The sequence below is a fragment of the Trifolium pratense genome, linkage group LG4 (assembly GCF_020283565.1).
Source record: "Trifolium pratense cultivar HEN17-A07 linkage group LG4, ARS_RC_1.1, whole genome shotgun sequence".
In the NCBI taxonomy this organism is placed as follows: domain Eukaryota; kingdom Viridiplantae; phylum Streptophyta; class Magnoliopsida; order Fabales; family Fabaceae; genus Trifolium; species Trifolium pratense.
This window is the reverse complement of record NC_060062.1, coordinates 17,201,595-17,219,507: the sequence shown is the minus strand read 5'-3', so window position 1 is coordinate 17,219,507 and position 17,913 is coordinate 17,201,595. Positions and strand designations below refer to the sequence as shown.

The window sequence follows — 17,913 nt, the reverse complement described above, 5'->3', positions numbered from 1 at the left end:
TTTCAAGCAAGAGAGACACACAGTTTTTTTATTATTAAATTCAGTTCTTTAAGGGATTGATCAAAGAGGTTTGGAATATCAAAGTGAGTCACTTGCTTGAAATATAATGATTCCTTTTTTTATTAGTATTGAAAGAATTCCAATAGTCATGAATATTTTGTGGTTATATAAATCTTATATATTAGTTGGTCCATTTTAATTTAATAATTTTTCATTTTAGTTAGTTGGTCCCTTGTAAGAAGTTATATAGTGATAATTTGATATATTGATAATTAAAATAAAAATGATTTAATTAAAGATAATTAAAATTAAAATGATTTAATTAAAGGAGATGATGAAAAGGTTATATAGTGATAATTTGATATATTGATAATTAAAATTAAAATGATTTAATTAAAGATAATTAAAATTAAAATGATTTAATTAAAGGAAATGATGAAAATGTTTTTTAATAGAGATTGTAAACTTTTCTTATAGAGTGCCACATCATCAAAATACTTGATTGTGAGCAACTCAACATTCCTTTTACTTGTAAAAGATATGCTACCTTCATTCCTAAGTTAAATATTTGTGTTGTTTTTCAAGTTCACCCTTAACTTCCTAGTATTTAAAATTACTTAAAAAATATGTAAAAAAATAATTGAAAGTATTATAGTAAAGAAATAATTAATAAATATTTGTAATATTTTTTCAAGCTTACCCTAACGAAAGAGTAGTAATTTAACTTCCTAGTATTTAATATTACTTACAAAAAATGATATAAAAAATAATTAAGAGTACTTTAAAGAAATAATTAATGATGTTAAATTTTGTGAAAAAGATAGTATAAATAAATAAATAAATAAATTAAAAATGTCTTATATTTAGAGAATGAGGTAATATAGAATAAGAGCAATTATAAGGAATAAAGGTTGTTAGTTTAATAGCAAGAATATCTGAATATGGATGAGGCAGAGGTAGATAAGCAGGCGATAGATGGGCATATAGGTGTGTTCAAGTCCAACCAAATAAGTTGGTTGGCTGGATACAGAAATGGAGAACTGGTCATGGTCCTAAATGAGATATATAATATGTATAGTTGTTTAAATTTCAGTTGCATTAAGTCCTAATCTGAAAACTAAGTATTGTGACTATTTATAATGCAAATTTCAAACTAGGTGCATCCAAATAGAGTTACTCTCAATCTCATTTCATCCAATACAACTTTAAAACATGCCTTTAAGAAATTGTAGAACCATACTTTCCATTCAGGTTAATAATAATTTGTCAATTTCTGCTAACAAAATCCAAAGGTTAAGCAAGCAGATTAGATATAAGTCTAGCCTATAAACCTTTTGCTTAACCAAATTCCATATGTGGCATGCATTTGCAAACTCTGTTGCTATAGGAATAATTAATTTTTCACATTATCTTTGACAAGCTCATAAGCCAAAATTTGCAGGACATAAAAGGCATCTTTCCCTACATCCCTCCGAACAAAATATTCTCTCCCAATGTTGAGGTAGAAGAGAAAAAAGAAAAAACAAAGCAATTGAAAAGCACATCTTGTGTGTATAGCTAAGAACTCTCATTCTCCAATCCCTGTGCATCAGAAGCGGATTCTTTCAAACACGACCTCATAATCTTTGCAAGCTTTTTACAAGCATCCAAGCACAGCTGCATCCCCTGTATGAAGAAAACCAAATGCCAATGAGAGCCCACTCCATCTCTATTTGTTGTATTGTTTACATATGACACATTGAGATCAAAATATATGATAAGATTTGTCTCAATTTACGTTATTTTAATGTGATCTAATAAGAATTTAGCATTTTACAAATAGATGCCAAGGTTTTAGAGAAAAAATGTATGCAACATCATAGATTTTGGTGCTACTATGACTGCGATTGCGATCACATTAGCCGTGATTCTCTGCAATGTTAAGGATCACGATGCAATTGCAGCTGTAATATAAAACCTTGCTAGATAATTCTGTTTCAAGTACAAAAGATATAAAACTATTTAGATGATCTTAGCAATGCAACCATGCAATCCACAGAGCACAAAACCTCATATGATCGACTAAATGTTGTTTTTTTTCAATCAGTATATTGCAAAAGTATCCTGACGTAAACTCAACTTCAAATAGGCATCACCAAAAATAAATAAAATATTAAAAAGATTCAGGACAGACAGACCTCACTAATCTTTGGGGCGGACCATTCACCAGTAACTGTCAATTGGGTAACTTCATAGCGAGAAGGCATGCATGTGATCATTAAGCTTCCATCTTGGCAGTTTTCCTCCTCCGAAATAGGATCAATGATGAGGTTCTTACCGAGACATGACTGAAACCATTAAAAAAAAATACATTTCATATGATAAACATGAGCTAAATTGGACTTTTAGCAGCAAAATAAACATGTCGCTAAGAAATAATTCACAGCAGGGTCATATAAAGTAAAATCTCAATGGCCTTCCTCATGATCTCATTTTGTGATGATGATTTTGTGAAGAGGTGCCTAGAGATGCATGAAGTGTGTGGTGCTGGTGCAAAGTCAGAAATTGGAAGAAAAACAGAAAGTAGAAGATGATATTATAGTAAATACAAATTTCAAGAAAAGTTAAAAATCGGAGGCAGTTCAAGCACCCTACAAAACAAGCACAAATTATAGGGAACTCCAATTGAGAGTAAAAGTCATACCACAGAAACTGAGGTAACAAGGTCATACATCAGTATTCCAGCATCTGCCAAGGCAAGACTAGCAACTGATATGACAACTGGGAGATCACCTGCCACCAGTTAAATAATATTATTACAGCTAGAAACTTCGCAGAAAATCAAATAGAACATACTGTATTTTGCTTAATTATTTTGATTAAATTGCAATTCTGACCTCCAAAAATTTAAAATAGGATCATTCACTATTGCTTAGTTTTTAAAATTATTAAAACCCAAAGCAATCTCTTTGCACGATGCACCTCACACAAGTTGACTAAGAACTGGAATACCACACAAGATCATATCCCTACCCTAATATATATGGTAAAGGTGTCCATAAAAATCTACAGTTAGAATATAATTGATATAACTAATTCTCACAAAATAGAAGTCCTGGTTGATATCCCTTTCCAATGCCTATAATAGTAATAGTAATTCAACTAATAAAAACTACTTTTTCATGTCTCCTACGAGCTCTACCCACAACAACAAGTCTAGGAATAATCTTCACCAAGGCTACCAGTTAGATTCAAACCCCTTCATTTCATTCTAGGTGAGTTCATCCATATGTAGCTTAGGTTGCAAACAGAATCACACCTCATGATTAATTAACTAAATGAAAATATGTTAAAGCGAACATCAATATGTTTCTTCGCATTAACGCAAGGGAACAAACATGGTTGAAGCATATCAATTACCAGATAAAAGCATGGTGGTACACAAGAATAACAATAAAATTAGACTTACATTTCTATTGTGATTTCGTAATCAATATACATAACATTTTTATTCTTATATTTCTAACCTATCCATCAAAAACAAAATCACTATGAATTAAAGAGAAAATCAACACGAATTTGTAAGCTTACTGCCACTAGATTCCAGCACCAATGCAAACACATCCACAGTGGTCTTGGGGAAACTTTCCAATATTATTGCACCCTCCAAAGCTTTCTGAAGCATCGAACTGTACTCTTTGTGGTCTGAACCCTAACTTTGTGAGATACAACATATTAAATGCTACTTAAAATAACCAAGATATGGGAAAGAGTCAAAGAAAGCAAAAACTACAACATTTTATATACCTGTCCACGAACCGGAGTTGAAAACGTTGTATAGCTGACATTGCAATTTAGTCGCCCCGTATCACTGTAAAGCATTGCCTTCTTGCTCTCTCGTGGCCCAAATCTTATATGTAATAAACAAAAACATCAGGCAGAGAACATAACCAAAAAAAATGAGAAACACACCTCATAATGCTGATTGAAATATTAAATTACACATTTGTGAGATAAAAGAAAGCACTCACACAGATACAATGACCTTGGTATTTCCAAACTCAGCATAAGCTGATCCTGATGCAGCATTCACAGCACCAGTCCTGAAAACTGCAAGCATAAAACTATAAACCTACGAAGCACTGAGTCTGAGACTGACACCGGACACAACACTGACAATAATTTAACCCTAGAAAGGAAAATGCAAACAAGTTCCCTTAGGTCATTGTTTAAGTAACTAAAAGTGGTAACTTTTGCATAAAAAGTTGTATATTTATTATTTTTACATGTGTTTGACTTGTATTTTCAAGAATAAATTTCTTATTATTGATTCCTTTAACATGGGACACTTGTTAGCAATAGCATGATTGATTGAATGTAACTACTGAGACGGTGTACGCGTCTTCAATATAAAGTGTTGGTACCTATGAAGCACGAATACATACTCTGACACCGAACATGACACAGAACATGTTGACACCAATCATAATTTGAGAAAATGACATAATTTAATGTAAGACGTGTCCGACACCGGGACACACCTAATCCAAGGAGTGTCCGTGCTTCATAAGTCTACATTGCCCTAAACTAGTGCAACCAACACTAACATCAAAGTTATGTAATATTTCATGAACTCATATACATATACATATTAAAATTCAGTATATTTGTTCCTGTTTCAGAAATAACTAAACTTTTAAATTAATCATACATATAAAAACCTTATACCAAAGAGTAATAATAAAAATATTAAGGTATTTATTAATTTGCATTGAAATGAAAGAAACAAAGTAATTATTGAGATTGATGGAGCTTACAGGCGGGTCTACACTGGTGGAAGCCACGACCGTCAGGTCGGGTCCAATCTTCTTTGATAATTGCTGGTTTCTTTTTACCGGTTGTCGGAGACGGCGTGTATGTCGCCGGAGTCATTCCACTTTTACCGGCCATTCCTAATCGTAACGGCGGTTTCCACCGCTGTATGCTATAACGTGCGTGAACCGGGCCTTTACTATGGGCTGGGCCTATCTCGATTCTATAACCAACTTCGAGTTACTCTTCACACCCGTTTTATCTTATAAGCCACCCTACGGGCTTTTTTTTTTTAGGGTAAATGATCATTTACCCCCCTGCAAAATAAGCGAATTTTCGTTTACCCCCTGTGCAGATTTTTTTTCTGTTTACCCCCCTGCAAAACATAGATTCCCTCATTTTGCCCCCCGGGTGTACAGCAGGACATGTGACTGTGCACATATGCTGACGTGGCTTGTACGCGTGGAAAAAAATTATTTATATTTTTTTTAAAAATTCCACATAAGATAATATATTATTTTTTTAAAAAAAAAAAATCCTAAAATAAAAAAAAAAAAAAAAAAACGAATTTTTTTATTTTGCATCAAAAATAAAGATTTACTCCAAGATTTACTCCCAAATAAAATTTATTTTTAAAATAAAAATTTTAAAGATTTATTTTCAAATCTTTTTTAATTAAAAAAAATAGAATCTTTATTTTTTTAAAAACAAAACTTTACTTTTTTCTGCATAATTTAGTGTTGCTGATATAGTGCAAGCTAAGGTTGCTGCATAATTAAATATCACATAAGAATTGAAACTTAAAGTGAATAACTTCGTTACAAAAAAAATTTGCTGCAGATTTAGTGCAAAATAGCACATAAGAATTTCATAATATAGTGCATAATATCATTACATGATTCCAAAAAGAGCATATATAGTGCAAAATTCATTACATGATTTCAAAAGAGGTGCATCAGTCATTCCAAAATGGCACATAAAGTGCATCACTGATTACATAATGAAAAACATAAGTCATTACTAATTAACATCATAACTACTTTGAAATTTTGTTCCAAGACTTCATAGCTCTAAAACAGGTTTCAAGCTTTGATTCATTTCCCAGGACCTATAGTTGGTTTTTTAACCCAATTAGCCTTCTGCCTTTCACTTTGTCTTCTTTTCTCAGGTTCAACCATTGTAGTTTTTTTCTTGACAGTTTTGGCCTTGTCCTTGACTGGCTTATCCTTTACTGCATTGTCCTTCACAGCTTTGGCCTTCTTTGGAATATCATCATGATTGATTTCAGGAACTGTTGCCATAACTTCATCAGGTATTTCATCAAAAAAACTCTGACTAGCATCAATGACAGCTTCAACTTGACTCTGACTAGCATCAATCACAACTTCAGTGGTTGCAATTGGTTCAACAATTTCAGTGTTTGCATTGTCTTGCTTGGATTCACTGTTTGTATTATCTTTGCCTCTTGGTTGTTTTCTCTACAGTAAAGATGTTTAATGAGAGTGGAAAGTGAAAAAGATTAAAACATGAAAGTGGAAAGTGGAAAAGTAAGTTTATTTACCTTTCTGTTCATTGCTTCTGGGTCTTGAGTCTTGCTTTTACATGTTGCTGCATTGTGCTTAAAACTATTACATGTGGTACATCTATATTTTACACCTCTTTTCCTCTTCCTAACACCATCCTCATCAAATTCTCTAATTCTCACCTTCTTTGGCCTACCTGGACCAGTTTTGTAAATAGGTGGCAAAATTTCTGGTCGCTCTTCAGCATTTTCAGGTTCAGGCCACATGTCCATACCATTTATAGTACTCACACCAAAACCATAACAAAGTGCATATTTTTCCTTTGTATAATAGTGATCTACAAAGTCTGAAGGGTTTTGTTTCCTATAACCTAGTGCAGCAACAGCATGTCTACATGGAATCCCAATCAATTCCCAAAAATTACAACTACAAGTTTTTTTGGCAATATCAACTTTAAACTGTTGACCATTAAATTGATGTGCAACTTGAAATTCTTCATCTATGGACCAAGTTGTAATCCATTGACCACTCATATAGACCTCTTTATCTAACCTTCTCATAGGCATGGGCATGATTCTATGTTGCCATTTCTCTAACTTGGTGGTAGAGGTTGCCATCCTATTCATAAGGTAAGTTTTAATCCATTCACACATGGTCAATATAGGCTTATCCCTAGCAACTAAGATAGTGGCATTAAATGACTCAGATATGTTGTTCATCAAAACATCACATTTTGAATAATAAGAAAATGCATGCTTACACCAATTTTTTGTGGGAACTGCCATTAACCAGTCCCAAGCTTTCTTATCAAGAGCCTTAAGTTCATTCATCTTCTGCAACCAGCCTTGATAGTAAGTTGCCTTAGCAGCTCCCATCATCAAATCTCTAATATGAGTTCCTCCTCCAAATTTCTTCTTAAAGTTTGCATATAGGTGCCTGAGACATAATCTGTGCTCAATACTATCAAACATTTCTTGAAACACAGCTATCAATCCCTGCAAAAAAACCAAATACAACCCAACAAACCCTAACACTTGATTTTTCATAACCCCAACTGGTTAACAAGTTCATAATTTGAACCATACCCCATTCATTTATCTCAAGACCAGACACTATATTTTCAACCCCACCTCTGTACACAACATTGTTATCCCTTATAAATTCACCTCCATGATGAAAAACAACAGTAAACACACCATTTTTTCTGTGAAAAAAAAAACAATTTTTTTGTTAGACATGTATCATTAACACCTTTTTAAACCTCACACATACAAACAAAAACATACAATAAGAAAAAAACCCATTAACATATCGGATAAAAAACACACATATCACAACAAAATTTGAATGTCAGTAAACGAAGGGTTAAGATTTCGAAGAAAAAAAAATCAACTAACCTCACAGAATCGGAATCGCTAAAAGAAGGAGCTTCTTTCTTTTTGGTCGTCTTCGTTTTGGTCTTCTTCTTCATGGTTCAGGCTTCGCCGAAAATCGTATGCTTCCACCGTTGTGATCGTATTCGTCGTCGTCTTCTTCAATCGCCGGAGTCCTCTTCTACTTCGTTATTTCTAGTTCTAGGGCAAATAGTTTTGGTAGAAGATGAAAACTGAAACTTCTTTTCCTATTGTTTTTACGGTACTTTTTCTATTTCTAGGGCAAATAAAGATTCTATTTTTTTTAATTAAAAAAGATTTGAAAATAAATCTTTAAAATTTTTATTTTAAAAATAAATTTTATTTGGGAGTAAATCTTGGAGTAAATCTTTATTTTTGATGCAAAATAAAAAAATTCGTTTTTTTTATTTTTTTATTTTAGGATTTTTTTTTTAAAAAAATAATATATTATCTTATGTGGAATTTTTAAAAAAAATATAAATAATTTTTTTCCACGCGTACAAGCCACGTCAGCATATGTGCACAGTCACATGTCCTGCTGTACACCCGGGGGGCAAAATGAGGGAATCTATGTTTTGCAGGGGGGGTAAACAGAAAAAAAATCTGCACAGGGGGGTAAACGAAAATTCGCTTATTTTGCAGGGGGGTAAATGATCATTTTTTTATACTGAGGCTTTTTCTTTTTTAAAAAATGGTTTTTCTAATCTGCAATTTTGCATATGTTAATAAGTTTAAAATAGTGCGTCAATATAAAAAGTTTAAAATAGATTTCTATTAATAGATTTTCTATTATAACTGATAATAAACAACTCTAATTATTTTCTCTTTCAAGTATGAAAGGTGTTACATGATTTGAATTATCACTTATTTTAAACTAATAAAATTAAACTCTAATTTTTGGTTTTCAAATTTTATCCCTTTTTTTTACTAAAATTCATATAACATATTCCAAAAATTTATAACACCCATTCAAGGGTGTTTCAACATTTCACTCTCTTTATGTCAAGTGTTCATTCATATATTAACAGGGTCAGCTCCGACAATTTCGAGACTCGGTTAAGTATTCAAAATGGACCCCTAATAAGAAAATACAAAAAAAAATTGTCATCTAATTAAATTATAAATACATAAGAAACACATCAAAAATAATTGTTGGATATGCCTTGAAATCTCAGTTACAAGAAGTTAGAAAAATTTTTGTTGAATCTTTTTGCATCTTTGATGTTTTGAAGATTTTTTGGGAAAAAATATATTTTTTTGGAAGACACTCTGACTTTGATTTGTTTTATTTTAAAACAGATTTGTTACTAATTTTTTGGCATATTATTTTTCTATAAATAGGGAGTGCTTTATTCATAGAAAAATTGAGAGAGAGAGAGAGAGAGAGAGAGAAAGAGAAGGAGAGTATTGTTGAGAATTCGTCTTAAAATCACACCAATAAAAGAACTTGATGTGTGGAGCAATAGAACGGTAACCAAATAATTAAGCGGAATAAGCAATAATAATAATAACCGATAAAAGATAAAGGAGAAGAAAGAACACAATATTTGTTTACCCAGTTCGGTCCAATAATGACCTAGTCTGGGGGAGAGAGCAGCCCCTCCGTTCCACTATATCAAACAAGTAACTTTACAAAGAGTTCCAATTGAGTTACAAGAATTAATCCTAATTCTACCCAAAAACCCGAATCTCTTCCCGTGGCCAAGAGACTCAATTTGATAAGTGTTTCCCAAGGTGTACCACAAAGATAGTTTGCCCACCCTAGAGTTGTACCAAGAGAAAACTCTTTTTCCTCTCTAAAACCCTAGCCCTTGTGTGGTGGCAAACCCTAATCCTTGTCTCTACATCTCTACTCTCTTGAGTTGCTCTCTTTCTCTCTCAATTTTTCTATGAATAAAGTGATCCCTATTTATAGAAAAATATATGCCAGAGAGAGAGAGAGAGAAAGAGAAGGAGAGTATTGTTGAGTTACAAGAATTAATCCTATGGCGCCCACCGTGGGGCAATCGGAACAATTTGAAGTGAGCACCATGGGTTTTAAGTCGGATATTGAGGGACTTTCCGAAAACAGTTTGGAATTGTTGAAAGTGAAGATGGAAGCAATTTTAATGTTCGGGATGATGGGTAAAACATGGAGTGTTGTTATCCGGTGCCTCGAAGATAAAGAGTTAATGGAGATTGCGAAGAAGGTCGGCCTGGAGAGGCGGTGGTAATAATACTCGGGTTACTTCTGAAACAACAACTTTACTTTATTATGCGGAGGTTCTAGTGGAAGTTGAGATTCAGTGGAGTGTTGAGTCATGGACGTTGGATACTCCTATCACATGTGGTCAAAGAAGGAATACTTTGAGACTCTAGAGCTGGTTGAAGGTGGAGTTGTTCATCTTGAAAATGGAAAGCTTGAAGGTTCAAGGTATGGGTTCAGTTTGTCTTACGAAGTTTGACAATCGTGAGTTTCTTTACACGATGTGAGGTATATTTCTGAACTTAGATGCAAAGATAGTTGGTCATGCATCTATAACTAGTGGTGATTCTCATAATGTGGTTGAGTTGTGGGACTTCGGGTGGACCTGTTAGTGACATGAGTTTAGTTGGACTAGTGAACAAGGTTTACTAGGTGTTGAACTGAACTGGAATTGTTGGAGACTAACAATAGCTTGAAGTATGTTTCAGAGGAGTTGAAGAGGTCTTGCGTGTTACAAGGTGGAGATCATGGTGGGTATACTTTGGTGGAAACTCGGTTTGAGTTAGAGTCTTCCAATAGTGGTAGACAGTCAACATTAGCTCTTGGCTATCTAATCGGAGATAGGGAGAATAGTGGTATTGTTGAACCAAAGGGGATGACCATGGAGACCTTGTGGATTATGTTTCAATTGTGGCTGAAGAAGTGCAAGACCTTGAGAGGATCTTCAGGGAGGCAATTGAAAGCAACAGGTGATCAGACTTGGTAACTTATGAGACTGCTGGAGGTAGTTGGATACAAGGAGAGTTTGATGTTGCAGCTTGTGGAACCGCCTAAAATTCCAAGGTTGGTTTGGAGCCAAGCAAAACTTCGAGAGTACGGAAGGCATTCCGGGGTCGAAGAGTGGTGAAGGCTTGTAGGGCTATCGCAAAATCCCATGGATAGTCGGAGGCAAGCGATTCTTCAGGAGGACGGAAAAGGCACAATCCGGGGGCTGAAGAGGGATGGTGGAGCTTGTTGAGCTATCTAAAATTCCGATGATAGTTGGGAACAAGCGTTTCTTCAGGGAGGTACGAACTTGACCAGTTCGGAGTCTGAAGAGGGTGCGGTGAATCTTGTGGGGCTACCTAAAATCCTATGGTAGTGGGATGCAAGATCTTCATGAGAGCGGAAGGCATTCCGAGGATGAAGAAGGAGGTACAATCCGGTGATCTTGAATAGAAGATTCAAGATGGAGAGAGCAGCACGGTGGTTGATGGGATCACCATCGATTTAAAGGCAAGGTGGAGAATTGTTGGATATGCCTTGAAATCTCAGTTACAAGAAGTTGGAAAAATCTTTGTTGAATCTTTTTGCATCTTTGATGTTTTGAAGATTTTTTGGGAAAAAAAAATATATTTTCTTGGAAGATATTCTGACTTGGATTTGTTTTATTTTAAAACAGATTTGTTACTAATTTTTTGGCATATATTTTTCTATAAATAGGGATCACTTTATTCATAGAAAAATTGAGAGAGAAAGAGAGCAACTCAAGAGAGTAGAGATGTAGAGACAAGGATTAGGGTTTGCCACCACACAAGGGCTAGGGTTTTAGAGAGGAAAAAGAGTTTTCTCTTGGTACAACTCTAGGGTGGGCAAACTATCTTTGTGGTACACCTTGGGAAACACTTATCAAATTGAGTCTCTTGGCCACGGGAAGAGATTCGGGTTTTTGGGTAGAATTAGGATTAATTCTTGTAACTCAATTGGAACTCTTTGTAAAGTTACTTGTTTGATATAGTGGAACGGAGGGGCTGCTCTCTCCCCCAGACTAGGTCATTATTGGACCGAACTGGGTAAACAAATATTGTGTTCTTTCTTCTCCTTTATCTTTTATCGGTTATTATTATTATTGCTTATTCCGCTTAATTATTTGGTTGCCGTTCTATTGCTCCACACATCAAGTTCTTTTATTGGTGTGATTTTAAGACGAATTCTCAACAATAATTATTATATATAACATTAAAAAGAGACAATCTAATTAAGGATTAAATTTGATGCAAAGATTAAAATGACCTAGTGGTTGAGTTTGTAAATGATTTCGACATGTAATAGTTTCTGAAATTCTGGTATCACTAGAATGATGTTGCCTAAGATGTCCCAACAACTACTTTATGATTAATGTTGTTTCTATTGTTGGCACATCTTATATAACATATAAAAACTGACAGAAAATAAATAAATGACACAAGTAATTGTTAACCCAGTTCAGCCAACTGCCTACTCTGGGGGATACCAATCCAGGAAGGAAATCCACTAATAGCTCTAGTTACTAAGACCTCCAGCAAACCCTAGGATTTACGCCTTACACTAAGACCTCCAGCAAACCCTTGGTTTACGCCTTATAACCTCGACACTACTCATGCAACTTCTGCCTAGGAACTCCTAGACATGAGATCCCATCTCACTTCCACTCACACAACACAACCTGTGTTGATTATACAATGTTGGGAATGATGTGGCGACAACTTGTCAAGACAACACTTCACTTTTGCTTAAAAGCTTCAAGTGAATCACACACGGTAAACTCCGTACTTCAAAGCTTAGGAGTAACCTTAAAATAACAAACTCACTTCTTAACTTGTGTTATAGAATCCACAAGCAAGAATTACAATCAAATAATAAAAGACTCAACAAAGACTCAATATGTGAACTAATATTTTTCAATGAGATATCTATTCTTGAGCTTGGTCTTCGTATATATAATGATTAGGCACGCTCCTCTTTCTTCACAAATGCTCAGACGCTCCTTGAGAATCATAAAGGATGATCTGATACTTTTTCAATCTTCATTAAGGATATATCAAGACTTTCCAAAAGTGTTTAAAGGACTTTATGTGATAGGATAAGTCATCCAGCTATTCCATTAAGTTTGTCTTATCCTTAAAGCTCCTGATCAGATCAAATCTCCATTGAGCGTGCTCTTTAAGTGGATTTCCATAAATAGCAGATGCTCTCATAAATGCGCGAGATTTCCTTGAATAAAAAGGATGTTGTAACATGTTTTCCAACATCTTGTTAGTATATTTGTTTTAGCAAAATTAAGCCAATTCAAATATCCAACAATCTCCCCCTTTGGCAATTTTTGGCTAAAACAATTTCAGGCCATTACCCTTGAGAGATAAAAAAGCGCAATCCTTCAAATCACCATGGTCACACAAAAGAAGGAATGTTAGAGCATCATTTAATCAAAATTTCACATAGGTGAAAAATATATGCATCAGAGGCAGCAGCAGCGGAGTTATCATCAATTTGCCTCGAGCAAAATAAAACGTGGTATCAGAGCAAAAATTATATCATATGTCATATGTCATCAAAGGTGTTGTGACATATGGGAGTACATCTTCTAGCACATGTTCGTCCAATCAGGGCAGCATCCATTCAGTAGCAAACTCCCCCTGACTTCATCAGCTTGTGCATCATCTCAGGGTAATATATTTATATATTTACTCATATATTTACTCCCCCTGAATACTTGCTTACTGCTACTTAAAAACATGTCATAACAAAAGACACAACAACATGTAGCAGAAACAAACAAACCAAAATGCTACTCCCCCTTTTTAGCCACAAAATGTGCCAAAACAGGAAAGTAAAGTATCCAAAGTGCAAAATTAAAGGTACAGACCATGCACTCAGAAGGTGCTAAAATCCAGGGCACAAACAACCCACAAAACAAATAACAAAGTTCAGTAAAATATTAAACAGATTACAGAATCATTCATCATCACTACTGTCAGAGGCTTCATCCTCATCTGTAGCAGTAGCATAACCTTCATCCTCATCTGCATTGTTTTGATCACCTGTAGCAGCCACATTTGCACTAGCTTTCACAGGTACCTCATCAGCTTCCAATCCTTCAATCATCTTCAAGAACACATTCTTCCTTTCCTCAAGCTCAGCCTGCTGTTTATCAATGTCCTGACATTGAACCTTCAAACTAGCAATAATTTCCCTTTTGGTCATAACACCAGCTCCAGCAGCAGATGTCCCAACATGATCAGTAACATTGTGATTACCAAAAAGCTTATGATGAAAAGTAAAGCCAGATTCCCTTTTCTTGGGAGTGTCAGTCACAGTCTTAATGTCTGGATATTGGGCCAAAATGATTCCACATAGCAAAGATGGAAATGCTATTGGCATCTTCACAGCAGTTGATCTAATATGCTTAATGGTTTGATCAAAAATAAAGGTTCCATAGTCATAGTCAAACTTGGTTCCTACAGCATATATAAATCTACCCAGGTTGGTTGCAACATTGGTTGCATGCTTGGTTGGTACCCAATTGGTTGACCCTATCCTATTGAGGATGGCATATTTGACATTCAATTTACTCGTGGGAATCAGCTTCTTTGTAGGCCAGACCTTAACCTTACCACCAGTTATCTCAGTACTCACAACATCATTAGCAACCTCTAATTCAGCCTTAGGTTCTATAGATCTTCCTAAGTAATTATTAATCACAACAGGAGAAAAATTGATACATTTACCTCTGACAAAAACTTTGTGGTAGTCCTTGCTCAGTGGGTTATCACATTCTTCAGGGATGTTTACAAGAAATTCTTTCACCAGCAGCTCATAGCAGGGACTGAAGTCACAGACTGTCTTCATCAGACCAGCTTCCTTGATGTATTCAAAGATGTCTTGACATTTGAGAGCATCTTTGGACAGTTCCCTTTCAACAGCCAATCTCCTTTGGTAAATGTAGTCCCATCTCAGTGCAAAGGCAGCACGATGGAAGGAGATATTATCACATGGGGCTTCTTCAACACCTTGAGGAGCCTTTTTCACAGTAGTTTTCTTAGGGTTGGCAGATGAGATGTTAGCAACATCTTCAGCAACATCATAGTCTGAGTCACTGGATGACTCCTTCTTTCTCTTCAGTGTCTCCTTCTTCTTGGCAGGAGGGGAGAGGACTTTGCTCCAACCTTTGACTGGTCCAACACCTTTTGTTTTCACTCTTGGTGCAGGAGTCTTGCTTGCAGTGGCCACAGCCTTCCCTGTACAGCTTCTCAATCTCTTTGTTATACCACCAGTTGATTTTTCAGCAGTCTTGGTGGTGACATAATCATCAACATCAACAACATCTTTCTCTTTTTCTTTCTCAGGTTCTGCAGGCTTGTCAGCTTCAACCTCTTGCTCATCTGTAGGGATGGACTGGTTACTTTCTTCAGATTGAGTGTCCCCTTCATTATCAGAAGTATCCTCATCAGCAGTTCCAGTTTCCTCATCTGTGGACTCAGATGTTGTGGCAGTTGGCTCAACATCCTTTTCAGCAACAGTTTCCTTCACAGGTTCTTCCTCAGCAGTACCAGCATCTTCATTCTCATTCAAGAATGTCTCAACATCTTGCATGACAACCTCTTCAGTAACAACAGGGGTTGATTTTTCAGCCATCATCTCAGCAATTGTTGGTGATTCATTAGCAGTTTCCATTTCAACCTCTGTAGGAGTGTCTTCCATCTCAGTTTCAACAGGCATAGAATTAAGATCTCTCTTTTCAGCTTCAGACCCCAATTTTTCTAGACTAGGGTTATCACCGGTTGACACGATTGTTTCAACAACATCAGACACAGTTTTGGGGTTTACTTCAGTTGCTTTCTCAGATGTGTTAACATTCGAATCAAAAACCAAATCAGACATAGACAGAGCAAACTTAGACTTGTAGTCTCTTCTCTTTCTTTTAGAACTTCCTTTACTAGATTTAGCAATTTTAGCAGTAGAAAGAGAGATATCATCGCCTACCTCAGAAGTTCCCTTCTTCTCAACAGTTTTTCCTTTTCCTTGCTTCTCAGCGTCATTGGATTGAGCTTTGGGTTTAGATGCATGAACAACCGTAACGGGGACCGCGTCCTTGATAATCTTTGAGGGATCGATTTTTGTCTTTGATCGAGTAGACCGTCCGGTTTTAGTGGTTTGTGAAGATTCAGACATGTTTTGATAATTTTTGAAGGTTGAGAAGATGGATAGATGGAGTTTGATGATCAAAGTGAGAGAATAGGGTTTGCAGACAAAGGTTAGAATTTGGAAGAAAAACAATTGAATGCGTGTGATGATGTATTTAAGGGAAGTTTGTAATGATTTCCCTAAATTAGCGTGCATTGAATGATGGGAGAGAAAACGGTTTCCTTTTGCACGCCACAACTGCAGTAACTGCTATGCTTCTTCATGCAGGCAAATTCCCAATTTGCCCCTTAAAAATTCAAACTGATTAGCATCAAGCGCCTTTGTAAAAATGTCAGCTAGCTGTTCACTTGTACCAATGTGCTTGAGTTCCACACAATTTTCTTCAACAAGGTCTCTGATGAAATGATGCCTGATGTCTATGTGTTTGGTTCTTGAGTGTTGAACTGGATTCTTTGATATATTGATTGCACTCAAGTTGTCACAATATAATGTCATGACATCTTGGTTGACATTATATTCTTTCAGCATCTGTTTCATCCACATCAGCTGGGAACAACTGCTTCCTGCAGCTATGTATTCAGCCTCTGCAGTAGACAGAGACACACAATTCTGCTTCTTGCTGAACCATGAGATTAAATTATCACCCAAAAAGAAACATCCTCCTGAAGTGCTCTTTCTATCATCAGCACTTCCAGCCCAATCTGCATCACAATACCCTATCAAAGTTGAGTTCTTGGTCTGGGAATACAGAATCCCATAATCACTGGTGCCCTTTATATACTTCAGAATCCTCTTGACTTGCACAAGATGGCTCATCTTTGGCTTGGCTTGATATCTTGCACAAACACCAACAGCAAATGTGATGTCTGGTCTACTAGCTGTAAGATACAAGAGACTGCCAATCATGCTCCTGTATAGGCTTTGGTCAACATCAATGCCATTCTCATCTTTGGTTAGCTTCAGATGAGTAGCAGCTGGTGTTCTCTTGTGTGCTGCAGTGTCCATTCCAAACTTTTTGATCATGTTCTTCGCATACTTGCTTTGAGAGGCAAATATGGTGTCTTCCATTTGTTTTACTTGCAGACCAAGGAAATATGTCAGCTCACCTACCAAACTCATTTCAAACTCTGATTGCATTTGTTGTACAAAATGTTGCACCATCTTTTCAGACATTCCACCAAATACTATGTCATCAACATAAATCTGGGCAATCATCAGCTTCTCTTCTTGTTCTTTAACAAACAGAGTTTTGTCATGGCCTCCTTTTCTGTATCCTTGACTAACAAGAAAATTTGTCAGCCTTTCATACCAGGCCCTTGGAGCCTGTTTCAGTCCATAAAGAGCCTTCTTCAGCTTGTACACATGATCGGGATTAGCAGGATCTACAAAACCTTTTGGCTGCTCCACATAAACTTCTTCATGTAAGTACCCATTAAGGAAGGCACTCTTGACATCCATTTGATACAGCTTAAATTTGAAGATGCATGCTATACCAAGAAGTAGCCTAATAGATTCCAGTCTTGCAACTGGTGCAAATGTTTCATCAAAGTCAAGTCCTTCAACCTGAGTGTACCCTTGAGCCACTAACCTTGCCTTGTTTCTTGTTACAACACCATTTTCATCTGACTTGTTCTTGAACACCCATTTTGTGCCTATGACATTAACACCATTAGGTCTAGGAACAAGATCCCACACATCACTTCTCCTAAACTGAGTTAATTCATCTTGCATGGCTTCTATCCAGAACTCATCAGTGAGAGCCTCTTTTACATTTTTAGGCTCAACCTTTGAGACAAAACATGAATTAGTAACCACTTCATTTGTCCTTCTTGTAGCAATTCCCTGGTTAGGATTTCCTATGATGAGATCCTTGGGATGGTTCTTCTGTATTCTTATTGAAGGAACTTTGCTCACAGGGCGAGGTGTAGGAATGGTTGATTCATCATCTGAATCTGATTCCTTTTCTGCTACAGCTTCTTCAGATGTTGGAAAAGTTGTTGCAACATCATCTTCAGTATCAGATGTTTTAGCAGATGTCAAATCATCTATCACAACATTGATAGATTCTACTATTACC

At 35.8% G+C, this 17,913-nt stretch overlaps 2 protein-coding genes across 3 annotated transcripts; both read right to left on the bottom strand.

Annotated features, from left to right (window-relative positions):
• Positions 1 to 1,338: 1,338 nt before the first annotated feature.
• Positions 1,339 to 5,002, bottom strand: LOC123919932 (exosome complex component RRP41-like). Its single transcript, XM_045971986.1, has 7 exons — positions 4,797 to 5,002; positions 4,011 to 4,089; positions 3,787 to 3,889; positions 3,571 to 3,691; positions 2,684 to 2,772; positions 2,178 to 2,327; positions 1,339 to 1,665 (listed from the first exon to the last, which is right to left on the bottom strand). Exons 1-7 carry the CDS (start codon positions 4,927 to 4,929, stop codon positions 1,558 to 1,560), a joined length of 783 nt encoding a protein of 260 aa, XP_045827942.1. The 5' UTR covers positions 4,930 to 5,002; the 3' UTR covers positions 1,339 to 1,557.
• A 630-nt stretch (positions 5,003 to 5,632) lies between these two features.
• On the bottom strand, positions 5,633 to 7,315 carry LOC123919931. 2 transcript variants are annotated; one of them, XM_045971985.1, is made up of 3 exons: positions 7,075 to 7,315; positions 6,353 to 6,399; positions 5,633 to 6,269 (listed from the first exon to the last, which is right to left on the bottom strand). In XM_045971985.1, the coding sequence occupies exons 1-3, from the start codon at positions 7,283 to 7,285 to the stop codon at positions 5,886 to 5,888; spliced, it is 642 nt and encodes a 213-aa protein (XP_045827941.1). In that variant the 5' UTR covers positions 7,286 to 7,315; the 3' UTR covers positions 5,633 to 5,885. The 2 variants fall into 2 exon arrangements, with proteins under 2 accessions (XP_045827941.1, XP_045827940.1); XM_045971984.1 differs by lacking the exon at positions 7,075 to 7,315 and having other exon boundaries at positions 6,353 to 6,944.
• Positions 7,316 to 17,913: the final 10,598 nt, after the last annotated feature.